Below are 15046 nucleotides of genomic sequence, written 5' to 3' on the forward strand. Positions count from 1 at the left end.
ACAGGGTCTTGGCTTTCCATGCCGGAGAAACTCTCATGGGCTTTTTAGCCAGATCGAATGCCTTAAGGGCTGATTCTGAGGCCAGAGTGCTGTTTAGGGCATTTGTTATTCTGTGAGTCTGCTGTGTATCCTGCTTCCCATGTTGGGTTATTCTCTCCTTTTTAATTCTATAAATTATTATTAGCAGACACTGGTCTTATTTATGTGATCCCTTTGACACTTAATCCTATCTTTATGATCAGTTATGAACTTAAACTGATCACTTTAACTAGTAAGGTGGCATTTTATTATCCTTAAAAATATCAGAAGGCAAGGAATTTATCACATTGGGCAAGGTGAATTCTGAGTAATAGCTGAATCCACCAAAAAAACCACAGTCAACAACTAGTGTTTAAAATAAAAAGGAAAACAAGTGGTTTAGTTATGCTTCTTAGTTTTTTAAAAGTCATATTTTCTTTAAGAATGACTTTTTGTCTGGATAAAACATTTAAATAATTTTCATGAAGGTTGAGCAACACTTCTTGTCAATCAGAAAAGGCCTTTGGCTAAACAAAATTCTCTGATTCAAATGATGGGTTATGCTTGTGGGAAGTGTCAATTATTAGTGAATCAAAATGCTCCCACAGCTATGCATTCTTGTCCAGATATTTCTGGGAAAAACTCCCATTTTTGGTACTTAGAACATCTCATGCATTTTTGGAAAGTTGTTATGAGTAGTCCCTAGTAAGTCAATTACTCATTTATTAATATTCAGTAGTCTTAATTACTTAATGTTTAACTCTGGTATTTTTCTCTGTGTGACATGTAGAATGACACATTGTTTTCCAACCATTCCACTGGGAAAAATGTTATACATAGAAAATGGACTTGCCTGACTGCTAACTTCATACTTTTTTTCCATGTGTCCAGGAGATGCAAGGGGCACAACACTTTCCTCTGCTGCTGAAAAAGTTGAACTAAAACCTAACAAATAAATAGGAAAGCATTAGATAAACATACCAATGAGTAATAGACAGTGCCAATCAATACACACTTTCTAAATATTATGTTCAAGATTCTGGTTTTCAAAGTGAATAAAGTTACATCTATTTTGTTTCAGTAATATTTAAAAAGGGAACAGGAAGATGGATGGTAAATGTCACTAGATCCCAGGCTCTTAGAAAAAAATTTGGAAGGTATCAAGTCAAATGCATCCAAAGCAAGACTCTTTGGGCCACAGCCATCAACAATGATCTCAAAAAGCACCATTTAACAAATCCAGACACCATACTCCACCGAAAATAGTAATATTCAGAACTTAAGCTAGCACAGAAACAAGCAAAAGTAAGTCTCCCACAAGGGATTGATAAGAAAGGAAGAATCACATCTTACTTGAGCAATCGGTGATGGATTTAGCCCCAGGGATAGTTGTCGTTCCATAAAGGGGGCAAGATAGGCAGAAGGATTTCCCTGGATCAGGCTGGTAATAGTCTTGAGGACATGGATAACACGGCATTAACCCAGAACGGGAGAATTTTCCCACCGGACAAGGCACTGTAAAGGTTAAAAAAAAATGACTTTTGCATATTAAGCAACACATCATATATTTATAAAATGCTCTTTAAACCTTTGGTTGTAAGAAATCTATTGAATTATTAGTATCAGCCCTTCTACACAGTTAATGCCTATACCATTGAAGTACCCAGGAAAATGTTTTGTTGTGGTTCCTTCCTTCCTTTTTTTTTTTTTTTTTTTTTTTTTGACAAGCAGAGTGGACAGTGAAAGAGAGAGACAGAGAGAAAGGTCTTCCTTTGCCGTTGGTTCACCTCCCAATGGCCGCTGTGGCCGGCGCACTGCGCTGATCCGAAGCCAGGAGCCAGGTGCTTCTCCTGGTCTCCCATGCGGGTGCAGGGCCCAAAGACATGGGCCATCCTCCACTGCACTCCCGGGCCACAACAGAAAGCTGGACTGAAAGAGGAGCAACCGGGACAGAATCCAGCGCCCCAACCGGGACTAGAACCCGGGGTGCCAGCACCGCAGGCGGAGGATTAGCCTAGTGAGCCGCGGCGCTGGCCTCCTTCCTTTCTTTAATTCAATAAAGATTAGAATTGGCCATCTAATACTATATTCTGCTATTTCCATTTAACATTGTATCATAAACATTTCCCAAATCATTCCTCAGATCATAATTTGGTATATCCTTATGGACTTCCAACTTGATCCTAGAAAATCCCAGGAGTGTAAGTCTTCAATGATACAGTATTTCTGCATTTTTCCCTTGTAAAACATAGATTTTGTTTCATGTGTTCTAATGCTATGATTTAATAATGAAGTTTTATCTTGATTAACTTATGCTCCTTTTGAATTTTGTAAAAATAAAAATCCCTCCACCCTGTTCTTCCTCATTTGATGTTATTTTGCTTAGAATTGAACTTTTTCATAAATCCATTTTGCCACCCTCTACTTGCTTGCTATTTGTATTTATGTATCTGGTGGTCCTTTCATTTGTAACTGAGGCCATTGTTTTGTGTTAACACACTTTTTGCAAGAACATTCAGTTGAGTATTATCATTTAACCAAATTTGCAATTCTCTCACCAGTAATTGGTAGACTATTAACCAAATAAAAAATAGCCTCAAATGTAACATGAAATTGGATATCACTTTGATAAATTTTGGTTGTATTTGGCTGAGAGGCACTGAAGTAGAGCCACTGATGACTTAATTACAGACTGTGACCCACAGAAGGATGCACACAGAATATGCCCTTTCCTTATTGCGAACCAGCATCATTTGTAAATACTCTGAAGCCACTATAAACTGAGAAAACTGCTAAAATTATTAAGATCTGCCTGCATGAATGTGAGCATAGAAGATAGAACCCAAAGAAGTAGCTGCCCAGGGTATCAGGACACTTATCATCGAGGTTTTGGGTTATGATAATAAAAACGAGTCCTGCAGAAATAACTAGAAATTTGGTTGAAGAATTTATAGAGATACCTTGGAGGTTAAGGGGAGCAAGTAATGACCTTTCCTGTTTATTGGTGGGGAGGAAGCAACAATTTGCATAATCTCAGGAAGTTTAGAAAAAGTGCTTAAGAAAACTAATCAATCAAGTTTTCTGAGCATAGCTCTTTTAAATACTCAATTGACCAGGGGCCGGCGCTGTGGCGCAGTAGGCTAATCCTCCGCCTGCGGCGCTGGCATCCCATATGGATGCTGGTTCTAGTCCCGGTTGCTCCTCTTCCAATCCAGCTCTCTGCTATGAGCCTGGGAAAGCAGTAGAAGATGGCCCAAGTGCTTGGGCCTCTGCACCCACATTGGGAGACCAGAAAGAAGCTCATGGCTCTTGGCTTCAGATCTGCACAGCTCCAGCCATTGCAGACATTTGGGGAGTGAAGGAAGACCTTTCTGTCTGTCTCTCTCACTGTCTGTAACTCTACCTCTCAAATAAATAAATAAATAAATAAAATCTTATTAGAAAATACTTAACTGACCAGAAATCAGGAGTTGATTAAACAGATGGCAGAAGATAGCAATCATTAATATTAATTTAGAAAAGATTACATAAATTTGTTATTTGCATGAAATAATTTTAAACTATAGTTTATTCATGAAGAGCAAGTTAATCTATTCTTTGACAGATTTCAGAGTTCTAGGTAGAGCTCTGGATTTGAACAATTATGTGTAAACTTGAGTTTGAAACCTATATAGACTTATCTATTTATTTGAAAAGCAAAGTGACAGAGAGGGAGAGACAGAAAGAGAAAGATAACTTCTACCCACTGATTTGTTTCCCAAATGGCCACAATGTCTGGGGCTGGGCCAGACTGAAGCCAAGAGCCAGTTCATCATTTGGGTCTCCTGCATGAGTGTCAGGTGCCCAAGTACGTGGACCATCCCATCATCCACTGCCTTCTGGGGTGCAGAGAGCTACATTGGAAGCAGAGCAGCGGAGACTCAAACTAGCACTCTGATATGGGATGCTGGTTTGGTAAGCTGCTTAACCTGCTGTGCCACAATGTCAATTTCTTAAATGATTTTTCTGAATCAGATTTCCAAAAATAACTGCCTATCTGGAAAAAAAGTTCTAAATGGTTAAATTAGTTCATTTAAAACATAAACATTCTATTGGTAAAGATATAAAATTTTTGTTTGGGAGAATGAATGAGCAAGTATGAAAAGCTAAATACATAATTTTCATCAGTAAATTAAGATAAAGGGCGGCCAGCGCCATGGCTCACTTTGTTAACCCTCCGCCTGTGGCGCCAGCATCCAGTATGGGCGCCGGGTTCTAGTCCCGGTTGCTCCTCTTCCATTCCAGCTCTCTGCTGTGGCCCGGGAGTGCAGTGGAGGATGGCCCAAGTGCTTGGGCCCTGCACCCGCATGGGAGACCAGGAAGAGGCTCCTGGCTCCTGGCTTCGGATTGGCACAGCTCTGGCTGTTGCGGCCATTGGGGAGTGAACCAATGGAAGGAAGACCTCTCTCTCTCTCTGCCTTTCTTCTCTCTGTGTAACTGTAACTTTCAAAAAAATAAATAAAATCTTTTTTTAAAAAAAAATGAAATGAAAAATTTTACAAATAAATTTTTGGGGCTATTTTGTCTTCAAAATGAAAGAAAGATTATTCCTTAAAAATGACAGAATGCCAAAAATTACACTAAGATATAATAGGAATAGAATATTAAGATTAAAAATAAATTGCTTGTTGACCTCTTAAAATAGCTAACATGTTGTTCAGATATATCGTTTTTGGCATAGAAAGTGTCAAATAAATTTGCATGTGAAAATTAGTTTAAATTACATTCCAAGGACAGACAGCAGTCATTAGAGTATACTTTTCAGGAGTGGCCAATTAGCATTTAATGAATTACCCACAGTCCCCAAATTACACTGGTTCAATGTAATGAGTTTTCAATTTCATGATGGTGCGAAAGCAATAAATGTTTAGAAGAAGTGCTTTCAGCTTTGAATTCGGGCTGTTTTCTGGGTTAGTGAAACACAGAGTGATTCTCTCTTAGGAGTGGCAGCTCCAGGTCAGCCCTGCCATGAGGAGGGGGACCAACCAACACTTGCTCTGGTGTGCTGTGCTGTGATGCTAGGATACTCCGGGAGAAAGATGCATAAATGCACTTTGACTTAGGGTATTTTCAACTACCTGTGGGGTTTTCAGGACTTAATCCCATAGTAAATCAAGAAGCATTTGCATTTATACGTATATAGGCAGTCAACACATAAACACAAATTTGTCACATGTATTTATAAACACACATACAACATATGCTGCATAACATATAACTCTACACAGGTATGAACAATCATATATACTTGTACATACTGATAGTATTAGCTAATATCAATACAGTACTACACACACACACAAACACACATACACACACACAGTCCCTAAGGAACTAATGTAAGAAAAGAAGGGGGAAAGTTTTAAACAACAAAAATATGTTAAAGCCAAATTAAAAACAGAACACTGAAATGACCAGCAAAAATGTTATCCCATATGTAGTGTTCACTGACTGTATGAAGGACAACACATACAACCCTGGATTTAAGTGGATTTGGCCTTTAAGTGGGTTTCCTGACTACAGTTAATAGTACTGTATACTGAAAATTTGCTAAGAGTACTGTAGAGTTCAGAAGCTTTTGCCACACACACACACACACACACACACATACACAGGGTAACCACATGAGATAATGGATATATTAATCTGTTTGATAAAAATAAGCATTTCAGTACATATATCAAAACTTCATGTTGTACACCTTGAATGAATACAAAAATAAACAAAATAAGGCAGAGTTTGAGGTCAATGACTCTCCTTCTGACTTAACTTCATCCCAAAGAGTCAGTGTCAGAGGTCATGTCATCTTGTCGCCCAAATAACCTTTCCTTCTTTTATGGACAAGTTCATAACAACAACAGCAACAAGTGGTTTGGAGCTTACTCTTCAGATAAAAGTATTTTTTTAAAAAATGAAAAGTTTTAGATTCTTGAATTTATAGTCACCAACTCAAGAATACTTAATGGCCTAAGAAGCTTAAAAGGAAAATGCACAGATTATATTACTTTAATATAATAATATACTTACTTACAATTGCTATATTAATAATATTTTAAGTTCAACATGCTAAAGAAATGTAAAAGTCATTTATTAGAAAGATATATGATAAATTGTTCATCGTGTCCATAAGATAAATATAATAGAAAAATACAGAATATATATATGGGATCATTTTGAAATTCATACTTACGCGTATTTAAGTTCAGAGTAGAATAGTGTTTATCCAGGAGAACAGGAGTGAGTGCTGAGTTTTGTTACTCCCAATTCTCACTCAGTGACAAGCAGAATGTGGTTTAAATTCTGCTTAGCAATATTAGGAGAAACGGGGGCAGTTACCAGAACTTTAGAGGCTTTCTGGAAATTTTAATTGCCTAATTACAATAATTTGATGTTAGACAAACCTCAAGGCTTATTCAGAAAGTTAAAGACAAGAATTACAAATATGAACTTGCTTCACTGTAAATATCCTAGTTTCTTTTGTGGTTGCAGCAAGTGGGGGTAGGGAGAGAAATTTTTATTGCAGCTTTATTCCAAAATTAGTTTGTGTATTGACAAAATAAAAGACCCTTTAGAAGATTATATTTTAACCATAATGGGAAACTTTGTTTGACTTTAAAAAAAAATCCAAAGCTGGTATTGCCCAACAGACGTGGTTTGTGAGTTCCAGTTGGATCCTACTAAATTCTTTTCTTAACCCTTCAGTGACCCATTAGGTTCATGAAGATTAGAGGCCTAGTTCTTCATGTCTAACATTTATCTACCATGATTCTACTAGACTGAGATATCTTAAACAGATGGAGTATATAACAACCTATGTTTCAGAGTACTCTAGGTTTTCATTTATCCTTTTTCTGATGGTACAAAACTAATGAGGATGACATTTCCCAAGATGCAGTGTGGGCCACTCCCCTTACCACCACCACACACAAAGGTCCCCATGTAGTTGTTTTCTATGGAGCTCAGTCTCACTTAATAAGGGAAAGCATTTTAATATGGGGATTGCCATAGACGTTAGGTTTTTAAATATATGTTTAGAGAATGGGGATACAGTTAAATTAAAATAACTTCTCAGCTGGGCATGCTTATTTCATCCTTAGTGATGTGGCAGAAGTTGGCCAACATCTTTGCATTTTTAATCCAGTTCCACCAATGTTGAAAAGCAGCTGCAATTTTTTTTTTTTTGGAGTTTCAGAACTAGGTTGATCTTGACCATCAACCTACTTTCACTGTCATTCTAAGTTGTCAAATTTCATTTTTGTTCACATCTTTAGGAGTATTTTACTGGAAAACTATATTCAATAGAGATGTCAATCAGAAATACAAGTACTAAAAATTCCAACATTTATATGAGCATTTGCATTTAAACCAACAGTTCTCAGTGTGCAGAATCAGAATTACCTGAAAACTTGCTAAAAATGCATATTCCTAGGCACCTCCCCAGCACTAACTGAGTCAAAACTCTGGGGAATGAAGCCCAGAAATCTGTTGAGTCACACATACTCACTACTGAGAATTCATGAAGTAGCTCTTAACTTTTCTTGTTCCTTTAGAATCACCCAGGGTCATCTTCAAAAAGAAAATCAACGAATGCCCAGCTGCTGCCAGTTAAACCAGAGTCTCTGTGAGTGGAGACTGGCTTCAGTGTTGTAAAAATACTGCCATAGATATGAAGATGACCTAAGCAACTTGAGCAAATAATCACTCAGGAAAATCTTCAGATCACAAGGAATGAAATGTCATCATTCATAGGATAACACAATTTAGAGTTTCAAGGAACACTGGACAGGATCTCATTTTTAAATGAGGAAACTAGCTTCCTGGTCTATTGTATTTCTGCCATACCATGAAGCCACATGTATTTTACTGTTTGACACCTGAGAACAAACCCTGTACTTCTGTGCTCCTAATAACACGACCTCTGTTTATACTTAAGTACTGATTGTCTGAATTTAAGAACTCTCCTAGAAGAGACAGTTGTTTACATTCTTTGCTTACAGTAGACCTATGGTTTTGTGAAAATATTCCACTTCTCCATGCACGCACATTATCTAGTAGGTGTAAAGAAATATCAGTGTCTAAAGCTTTGATAACCTCCACAGGCAGAAATGTCCACAGCTCCTCTCTTCACAGTTGAAGTGTTCTCTGGACATAAGAGGCAGCTCCGGGAACCAACTGCTGGCTGGTAAGTACCCAGGGGACATGATTCACAAGTCTCCAGCCCATTGGATGAGTAGGTGCCTTGTTTACACTGAGCTAAAAAGAAAAGTGTTGTATGATTAATAAAAGTGATATGAATCTGCTCAAACTTCGCTGTGCAGGATAGGCTTCTGTGCATTTGAAGTCAGCATAGAACAAGGGACATGAAGAACTCCTGTTAGCCAAACACACACAATATAGAGTTCCAGGCTCCTGACCCCTACTAAATTTTAGGCTTGTTTCCAGTTACTTCTGTTATTTCTTATCACAGTATCTGATACATAGAATGTCTTCAATAAATAGTTTGACAGCTACATTCCAGAAAGTCAATCTCATAAGAACAAGTTGTACACTGGGGAACTTGTTCAAGTAGAAGTTTTCAATTCTTACACTATTCTCCTGGGTGAGAGAAACAAAACCCCACATTGGGTTAGAACCTTATATCCACCACAGCACTTTTGCAGCTCCAAAAAGAACTGGCTTTGGCACCTCCTCCTACCTGTAAGCACAATTCATTTGAGGGCTGATAGGGAGCACAAAATCCATTAAAATTTTAAAAAGAAAAAAAAAAGCTGTATTGGAAGCAAAGACAACAGCAATTCGGAGATGAAATGCATCAGAACAAACTCAATACAAAGTATGAAAGACTCAAGTAAAAAAAAAATTCAAAACATGACCAAAGAACACAAAAGGCACCAACTCATAGATCCAACTATTTACATGTTGGCCACTGAAACATATTGGAAAGATGCACTATGAAGTCACTGCTGTACCTGCAGATAGGAAATAATCTAAATATTTATTAACTGAACTGGTCAATAAAATATATACTTGGATTTGTCAAAAAAAAAAAAAAAGAAGAAAAGAAATTAGTGATATCCTGCCATCCAGAGAGGCTAAGCAGCTTTCTAAAATTCCTGACAACACCTTGTGGTAGAGGACTGGGGCCGGAAGCCCTGACTCTCAGGACATTGCCTTTTCTTTCTGCCCTTGAACTTCACAAGACGCTCCTATTAGCACTGCTAGCATTTTTAGTGCATTTCCAGTCACCTAGCTCTGTCCTGGAGTTTATATTTGTCAGTAAGCATCTGCACCTGCTTTGCAATAATGCAAAAAGCAGAAATTTTGAAATACCTTATTTTAGGTGTGTCTTTTGTAACCTTAATTAGGAAAGAAAGTGCTTCCACCTGAAACTCTCACTGAGACTAATAATGGAAATATTTTGAAAACATAGCATATTTTAGCAGTAAGCATATGTGTTCGTGTATTTCCAAGAAAGTGGAGAATTTGTCTCACCACATCAAACACTATTCTAACAAAGAGGAATCCAGTGACTGCTAAGTGTCATGAATGTCTGTTCTACTAATTATTGTAGAAAAAATATTTTCTTGTATCAAGAAAAAAAATTTGGGTAAATTGATAAATGTGGATTGGAGTTTGATTTAGAGAGAACAACGGAATATTTCCATAAGGAAAGACAAATGAACTTTTTTAAAGTAGGGGAAGCATCACGGTAATATTTATAATTAAAATACAGAATGAATGAATAAATAAATAAAAAATACTGCGTTCAGTTGTGCTCTTATTTCATCCTCTTGGCCATGGAGATTCCAAAACTGTGACAGGGTTCACAACACCCTACAGCAACATCTGGTAGCTGGGTGCACTGAGTATTTTAACCAGAAAGAAATTAAGAAAGCCACAGAAGCATGAAGTTCTCTGCCCTCTGCCTGCCCTTCTCCCCAGATAAGATCTTAAGACCCTCATGTGAGAGATGCCCATCCCCTTCTCAGAGGAAAGCCAAGTTCTTTCCTCTGAAAACACAGGGACACAGGGCAGAATCTGCAAAAGTGGCTTTGCTAAATTCTCCTCTCTGCCTATTTATTGCCATCTGATCACACCCCCTTTGTCCAATCACACCTCTCCACAAATACTCACTTTGTCATCAGACTTAGCACAAAAATACACGTTTCCTTGTTTCTTGGGGTCTTCACTTCTGAAGGCTCTCCTGTTTTGTACAGTGTATGCTATCACTTTCTTTTGGTCATCTGTCTTTTTTTTAGGGGCCATGGCCATAGATCTAGTGATAAGTGCAGACAATAAACCTTTCTTCCCACATGGCTGGAAACAAAACTCAGTTGCCTCTGGTTAAAACGTCCACTAAGCCTCTACCTTTACATTCTGAGACGCTTCTGGAATGGAGATACTCAGTGTGGGTCCCAGGGGGACAACGCTTGCACTCAAGCTGTCCTTCTTCATCTTGGTAGGATCCCTTCCGGCAGCTCTCGCAGACAGAATGCTCCGCAGAATAATAGGTCCCCAGAGGGCAATTGACTGTGGAGAAAACCAACAGGAAACACTGATTGACATAAGCAGGTCCTGACACACAAAGGGGCTCTCTGTCCTACGGCGTGACAGGAAGAAAGCATGCTTCCAGGTATTATTCCTTATGGGTGAAAGACTTCCTGAAATGCATTCCTATAAGCCAACGGTTTACTCACTCATTTTGGAGAAAATTCAACATTTTGTTAATTAAGCTTACAGCTTATGTGACGGGGGCTTTAAGCATGGGTTAAAATGAAGATAAACCAAATCATCATTGAAATATACTGCTAACAAAGAAGATGATGCCAAGAGGAAAGGATAAAACAACGAATATTTAGGTGCACTGGAGGCTTTGCAATCTTAAAAAGGTTTTCTTAGCTGCTTCTCTGAATTCTTTCCCTATAAAACTGGCTACCTGTCACTGGAGTATCACAGACCTAAAAAGAGGCATAAGTGGTGAGGCTAACAGGTGTGCTAAGTACAGCATTGTCTCTCTGCTTGTAGGAACTGTGGCCTGCTGAAGGCAAGCCTGGGCAGACTCAGTCCCAAGAGCCTACTCTGGAAACTTCCTTCGGGATTTGGCCTGCAAGGTACTTGGTAGGTTTGGAGTGCTTCAGTAATCCAAGTAAATGTGGAACATGAAATTCATTAAAAAGGCTGCTTTCAAAGTACTCATAAGGACAGGACACTTGAAATTAGTGCTTAGGTGGCTCTAAGACATTAACATGTGTAATAATCATCTGGGAACTTATTTCAAATGCAGATTCACACACCGAACTCTGCAATGACTCTGCCTTGAGTCAAGATGCATTCTATGTGATGCTGGCACAGGTAGTCTGAAAATGACACTGAAACAAACAGGTCAAGGCAGTTCCCGACTGTTATCCACAAGGTGGGAAGCAAGCCAAGAGCAGGCTCCAAATCACAACAATTTTACTGTGTTTTTCATGGGCAGAATTTGTCACATGGAAAGCCCATCTGAGCTCTTAGAACAGTGATAAGGACCATGGGAGACTACTTCCTGGATGGGCCTCAAGAGCCACGTCCAAAGAGAGAGTAACACTGGAGTGTGTCATTCAGACCAGCTGCAGGTACAGAGTGAGGCCACCGGAGATTCCTTTTCTCTAAGTGATGACTTCTTCAAGAAGCTTCTTGGGGATATTCCCTGTGGCATTGAGAATAGGAATTCAGATTGTGGCAATCAGAGGCTGAACGTTAAGGAGCTGTGGGAGGCAGCATGAGAAAGGACTGCTTCACGAGCACAGGATCCCCTTTGGGGGTGACAACAATTTTTGGAAATAGACGTGATGGTTGCACACCACTGTGAATGTACTCAGCGTTGTTACATTGTGAACTTTAAAACGGTTAAGTTTATGTTATGTGATTTTTTTACCTCAATTTAAGAAAAGTAGCTCAAAATAGTTCATTGGTGTTGGCTGCCTGGGTGGAAATCTTTGCTACACCATGTATTGTTTTAATGGGTAAGGCGTATTGGGTAAGTTCTTAGCCTCTCTGGTTTCAAGGTCCTCATCTGTAATTTGTGCTTCATAATCATTGTAGCTCAGAAAAGTGCTGCACAGAATTAAATGCTGGCTGCTCCACAGACACACAGAAGGGAAATTATTATTGGAGCTACTGCTGAAAGCTACTTGGTCTAAGGCTCTCCAAATAAAAGTAGGATTTAAGCCCCTCACTTAGATTCCTTGTCTTGCTTAGTAGTGGTTCCTTAGCCTCTTGAGGCAAAAGGCTAATGAAAACAACCACACAATAGCAACAGGTTGGTTTCATTACCCTTTATAATTGTGAGACAGCTCTGCCCACATTATCCCTTTATAATTGTGAGATACATTTATATATTTTATATATATACATTTATATTTGTGAGATAGCTCTGCCCATCTCATTGGATCCAACATGCGTGACATATTTGTGATGCCAGGGACAATCTTACCACACATACGCCCTCGTAGCACTGAGCCTGGCCTGCAGAATAGGAAAGCCTTTTCTGTCTCTAATGAATTGCTCTCCGCCACAAGCATTTCAGAGGCAAGCTGGAAGGAGTACATGGGCTCTTTATTGAGGGTCCTTTTCAGCCGATTCGTGATAGTCTCCAGTGTCTTAATGAGTCGTTGCTGATTTTCCAATTCAAGGGTATCATTTCGTTCATCTGGTAATGGCACACTAGCTGAGATAAAAACAAAACACAATAAAACATAACCCATACAGATGGTATTGCAGGAAGTCATTTGTAGCTAGATTTTACCAAAAAGAAATTGAACAACTAGTACATGGATAATATTAACAATATAATTTGTTTTAATTCTTCTCTTATACAATAGGTCCACATCACATATTTTTTTTGGGGGGGGGAAGTCTTCATTATAACATTAAATGGCTATAAATTTTTTCCTTTTAAAAGCATGCCCAATGCAGTGGCGCAGTGGGTTAACACCCTGGGCCTGAAGTGCTGGCATCCCATATGGGTGCTGGTTGGAGACCCGGCTGCTCCATTTTTGATCCAGCTCTCTGCTGTGGCCTGGGAAAGCAGTAGAAGATGGCCCAAGTTTTTGGGCCCCTGCACCCACGTGAGCGACCTGGAAGAAGCTCCTGGCTTCTGCCTGCAGATCAGCATAGCTCTGGCTATTGTAACCAATTGGGGAGTGAACTATCAGATGGAAGAATTCTCTCTCTGCCTCTCCTCTCTCTGTGTAACTCTTTCAAAAAATTAATAAATTTTTTTAAAAAAAGCATGCCTTAATTCATCATGCCAAGATGAGAACAAAGTGGCTTTCTTGTTGCTGTGGGAACCATAAACTGCACCTATCAAAAAATGAGCAGTAGGTGCTTAGCCTAGGAGTTAATAAGTCCACGTCCCACATCAGAATACTAGCTCTGATTCCCCATTCCAGCTTCCTGCTAATGGAGACCCTGGGGGCAGTGGTGATCCCCAAGTAGTTGGAGCCTTAGCGTGGATTGAGGTCCCAGCTTTTGGTCACAGGCACTTGGGGAATGAACAAGTACGTGCAATTAATATCCCTCTCCTCACCCCTCCCACCCTGCTTCTCAAATAAATAAATAAAAATAAAAAGTGACGACAAGACTTATTGATTAATGTGTTCTCTCTAACTCTCAGCTCCGAGATCCTTTCCTGGTAACGATAATAAATGGGAGACTTGAGAAATAAGTTGCCAACCAAGAATTTCACATAATATTGCTTTTCTCCTTACCTGTGATATTGAAAATAAACTTAATTTTGTGGTCAGATGATGGGATATTTCTTTTAATCCGCGATGATCTGGCTTTGTCAATACTCGTGGGTGTTTCTTGCACAGTGTCCAAGAAGTCATGGTAAGAGTAACCCAGCCTGTTGGCTGCACCCCAACCACCAGGTCCTGAACAGTCGGGGCAGAGAAACAAAAGGTCATACAGTTACATCTTCATCAATGTTTAGATTCTAGTGTTGTCATAAGCCAAATTGCACTTGATCATCCCCTAAACTGACCATAATGTACCACATCTAGGATTTGGTCTATAATCTTATATCTGGGGCACTTCTAATTTAATTTAGATTATCAATTAATTATACTAAAAGAGGAAAGGAAAGTCTCTATGGGGCTGGTGAGGTATTTCTATCATTCTATCTCTGAGTTAGTAGTTAGCTGTCTCTCTTAGCTTTATAGGTAAACAGGAGGCAGGGACAGCACTCTAACCAATTCTTATTTCCCTTCAAGGGTTATTCCACTAAATAAAGTTGGTTTTATAACTTAGTAAGCCTAAAATATATTTCCTTTTGTGAATATTATTCTACATTGTGTTTTAAAGTGGGGGTAGTTTCCAAGGGTAGCATGTATGTTAAGTGTTTATCTAATGCACCACACTGCATGTGCCATGGATGTAGAAGGATCCTCAGATAACCTTGATACCACTGTGATGGACTTCATGGATTCAGATTGTGGCTTCTCTGCTTATGAGGAATGTTGTATAATCTTAGTCAAGTTATTTGCCTCTTTCTGAATCTTGATTTCTTTATAAAATGAGAGAATGAATCTTACATCATAAGGTTTCCTGTGGACTAAATGAGACAATTGATATGGACCATCTAGCTCAGTATTTGATTCATTATAAAACTTCAGTAAATGATATAAATATTGTTCTGGCCATACTGTTGGTTAGTTATGTGCTTTAAACACTCAATTATATGAATGTGAGCCATCCATTTGATTTCTGAATTTTTTTGCTTTAATTATGCTTTTGGCTATTAAATTAACTGGGATCAGTATTTTTGTCTTTTAAATGTTTCCCCACAAGTATTATGGAGCTATGCCAGAGAAAATGAGCAAAGGAAATATATTAAAAAGTAAAATGTTTCTATAAATACATAAACATATCATGCATAATATATTAATATATATTACATATTATATACTTATATATAATAAAACAAATAGTACACTGTTAATAAATTAAG

At 38.6% G+C, this 15046-nt stretch overlaps 1 protein-coding gene across 1 annotated transcript in view; it reads right to left on the reverse strand.

The window, feature by feature from the left end:
- SVEP1 (sushi, von Willebrand factor type A, EGF and pentraxin domain containing 1) overlaps positions 1–15046 on the reverse strand; it is a 210656-nt gene that overhangs the window by 79799 nt on the left and 115811 nt on the right. Inside the window, exons 15-20 of the mRNA XM_002708072.6 lie at positions 13806–13970; positions 12530–12763; positions 10426–10587; positions 8149–8310; positions 1372–1533; positions 872–963 (exon numbers count right to left, since the gene is read on the reverse strand). Coding sequence (XP_002708118.4) covers positions 872–963; positions 1372–1533; positions 8149–8310; positions 10426–10587; positions 12530–12763; positions 13806–13970 — 977 coding nt within the window. The remainder of the gene's footprint in view (positions 1–871; positions 964–1371; positions 1534–8148; positions 8311–10425; positions 10588–12529; positions 12764–13805; positions 13971–15046) is intronic.

This window comes from Oryctolagus cuniculus, chromosome 1 (assembly GCF_051225735.1).
Source record: "Oryctolagus cuniculus isolate XC-2025 breed Fujian yellow rabbit chromosome 1, ASM5122573v1, whole genome shotgun sequence".
NCBI lineage: Eukaryota > Metazoa > Chordata > Mammalia > Lagomorpha > Leporidae > Oryctolagus > Oryctolagus cuniculus.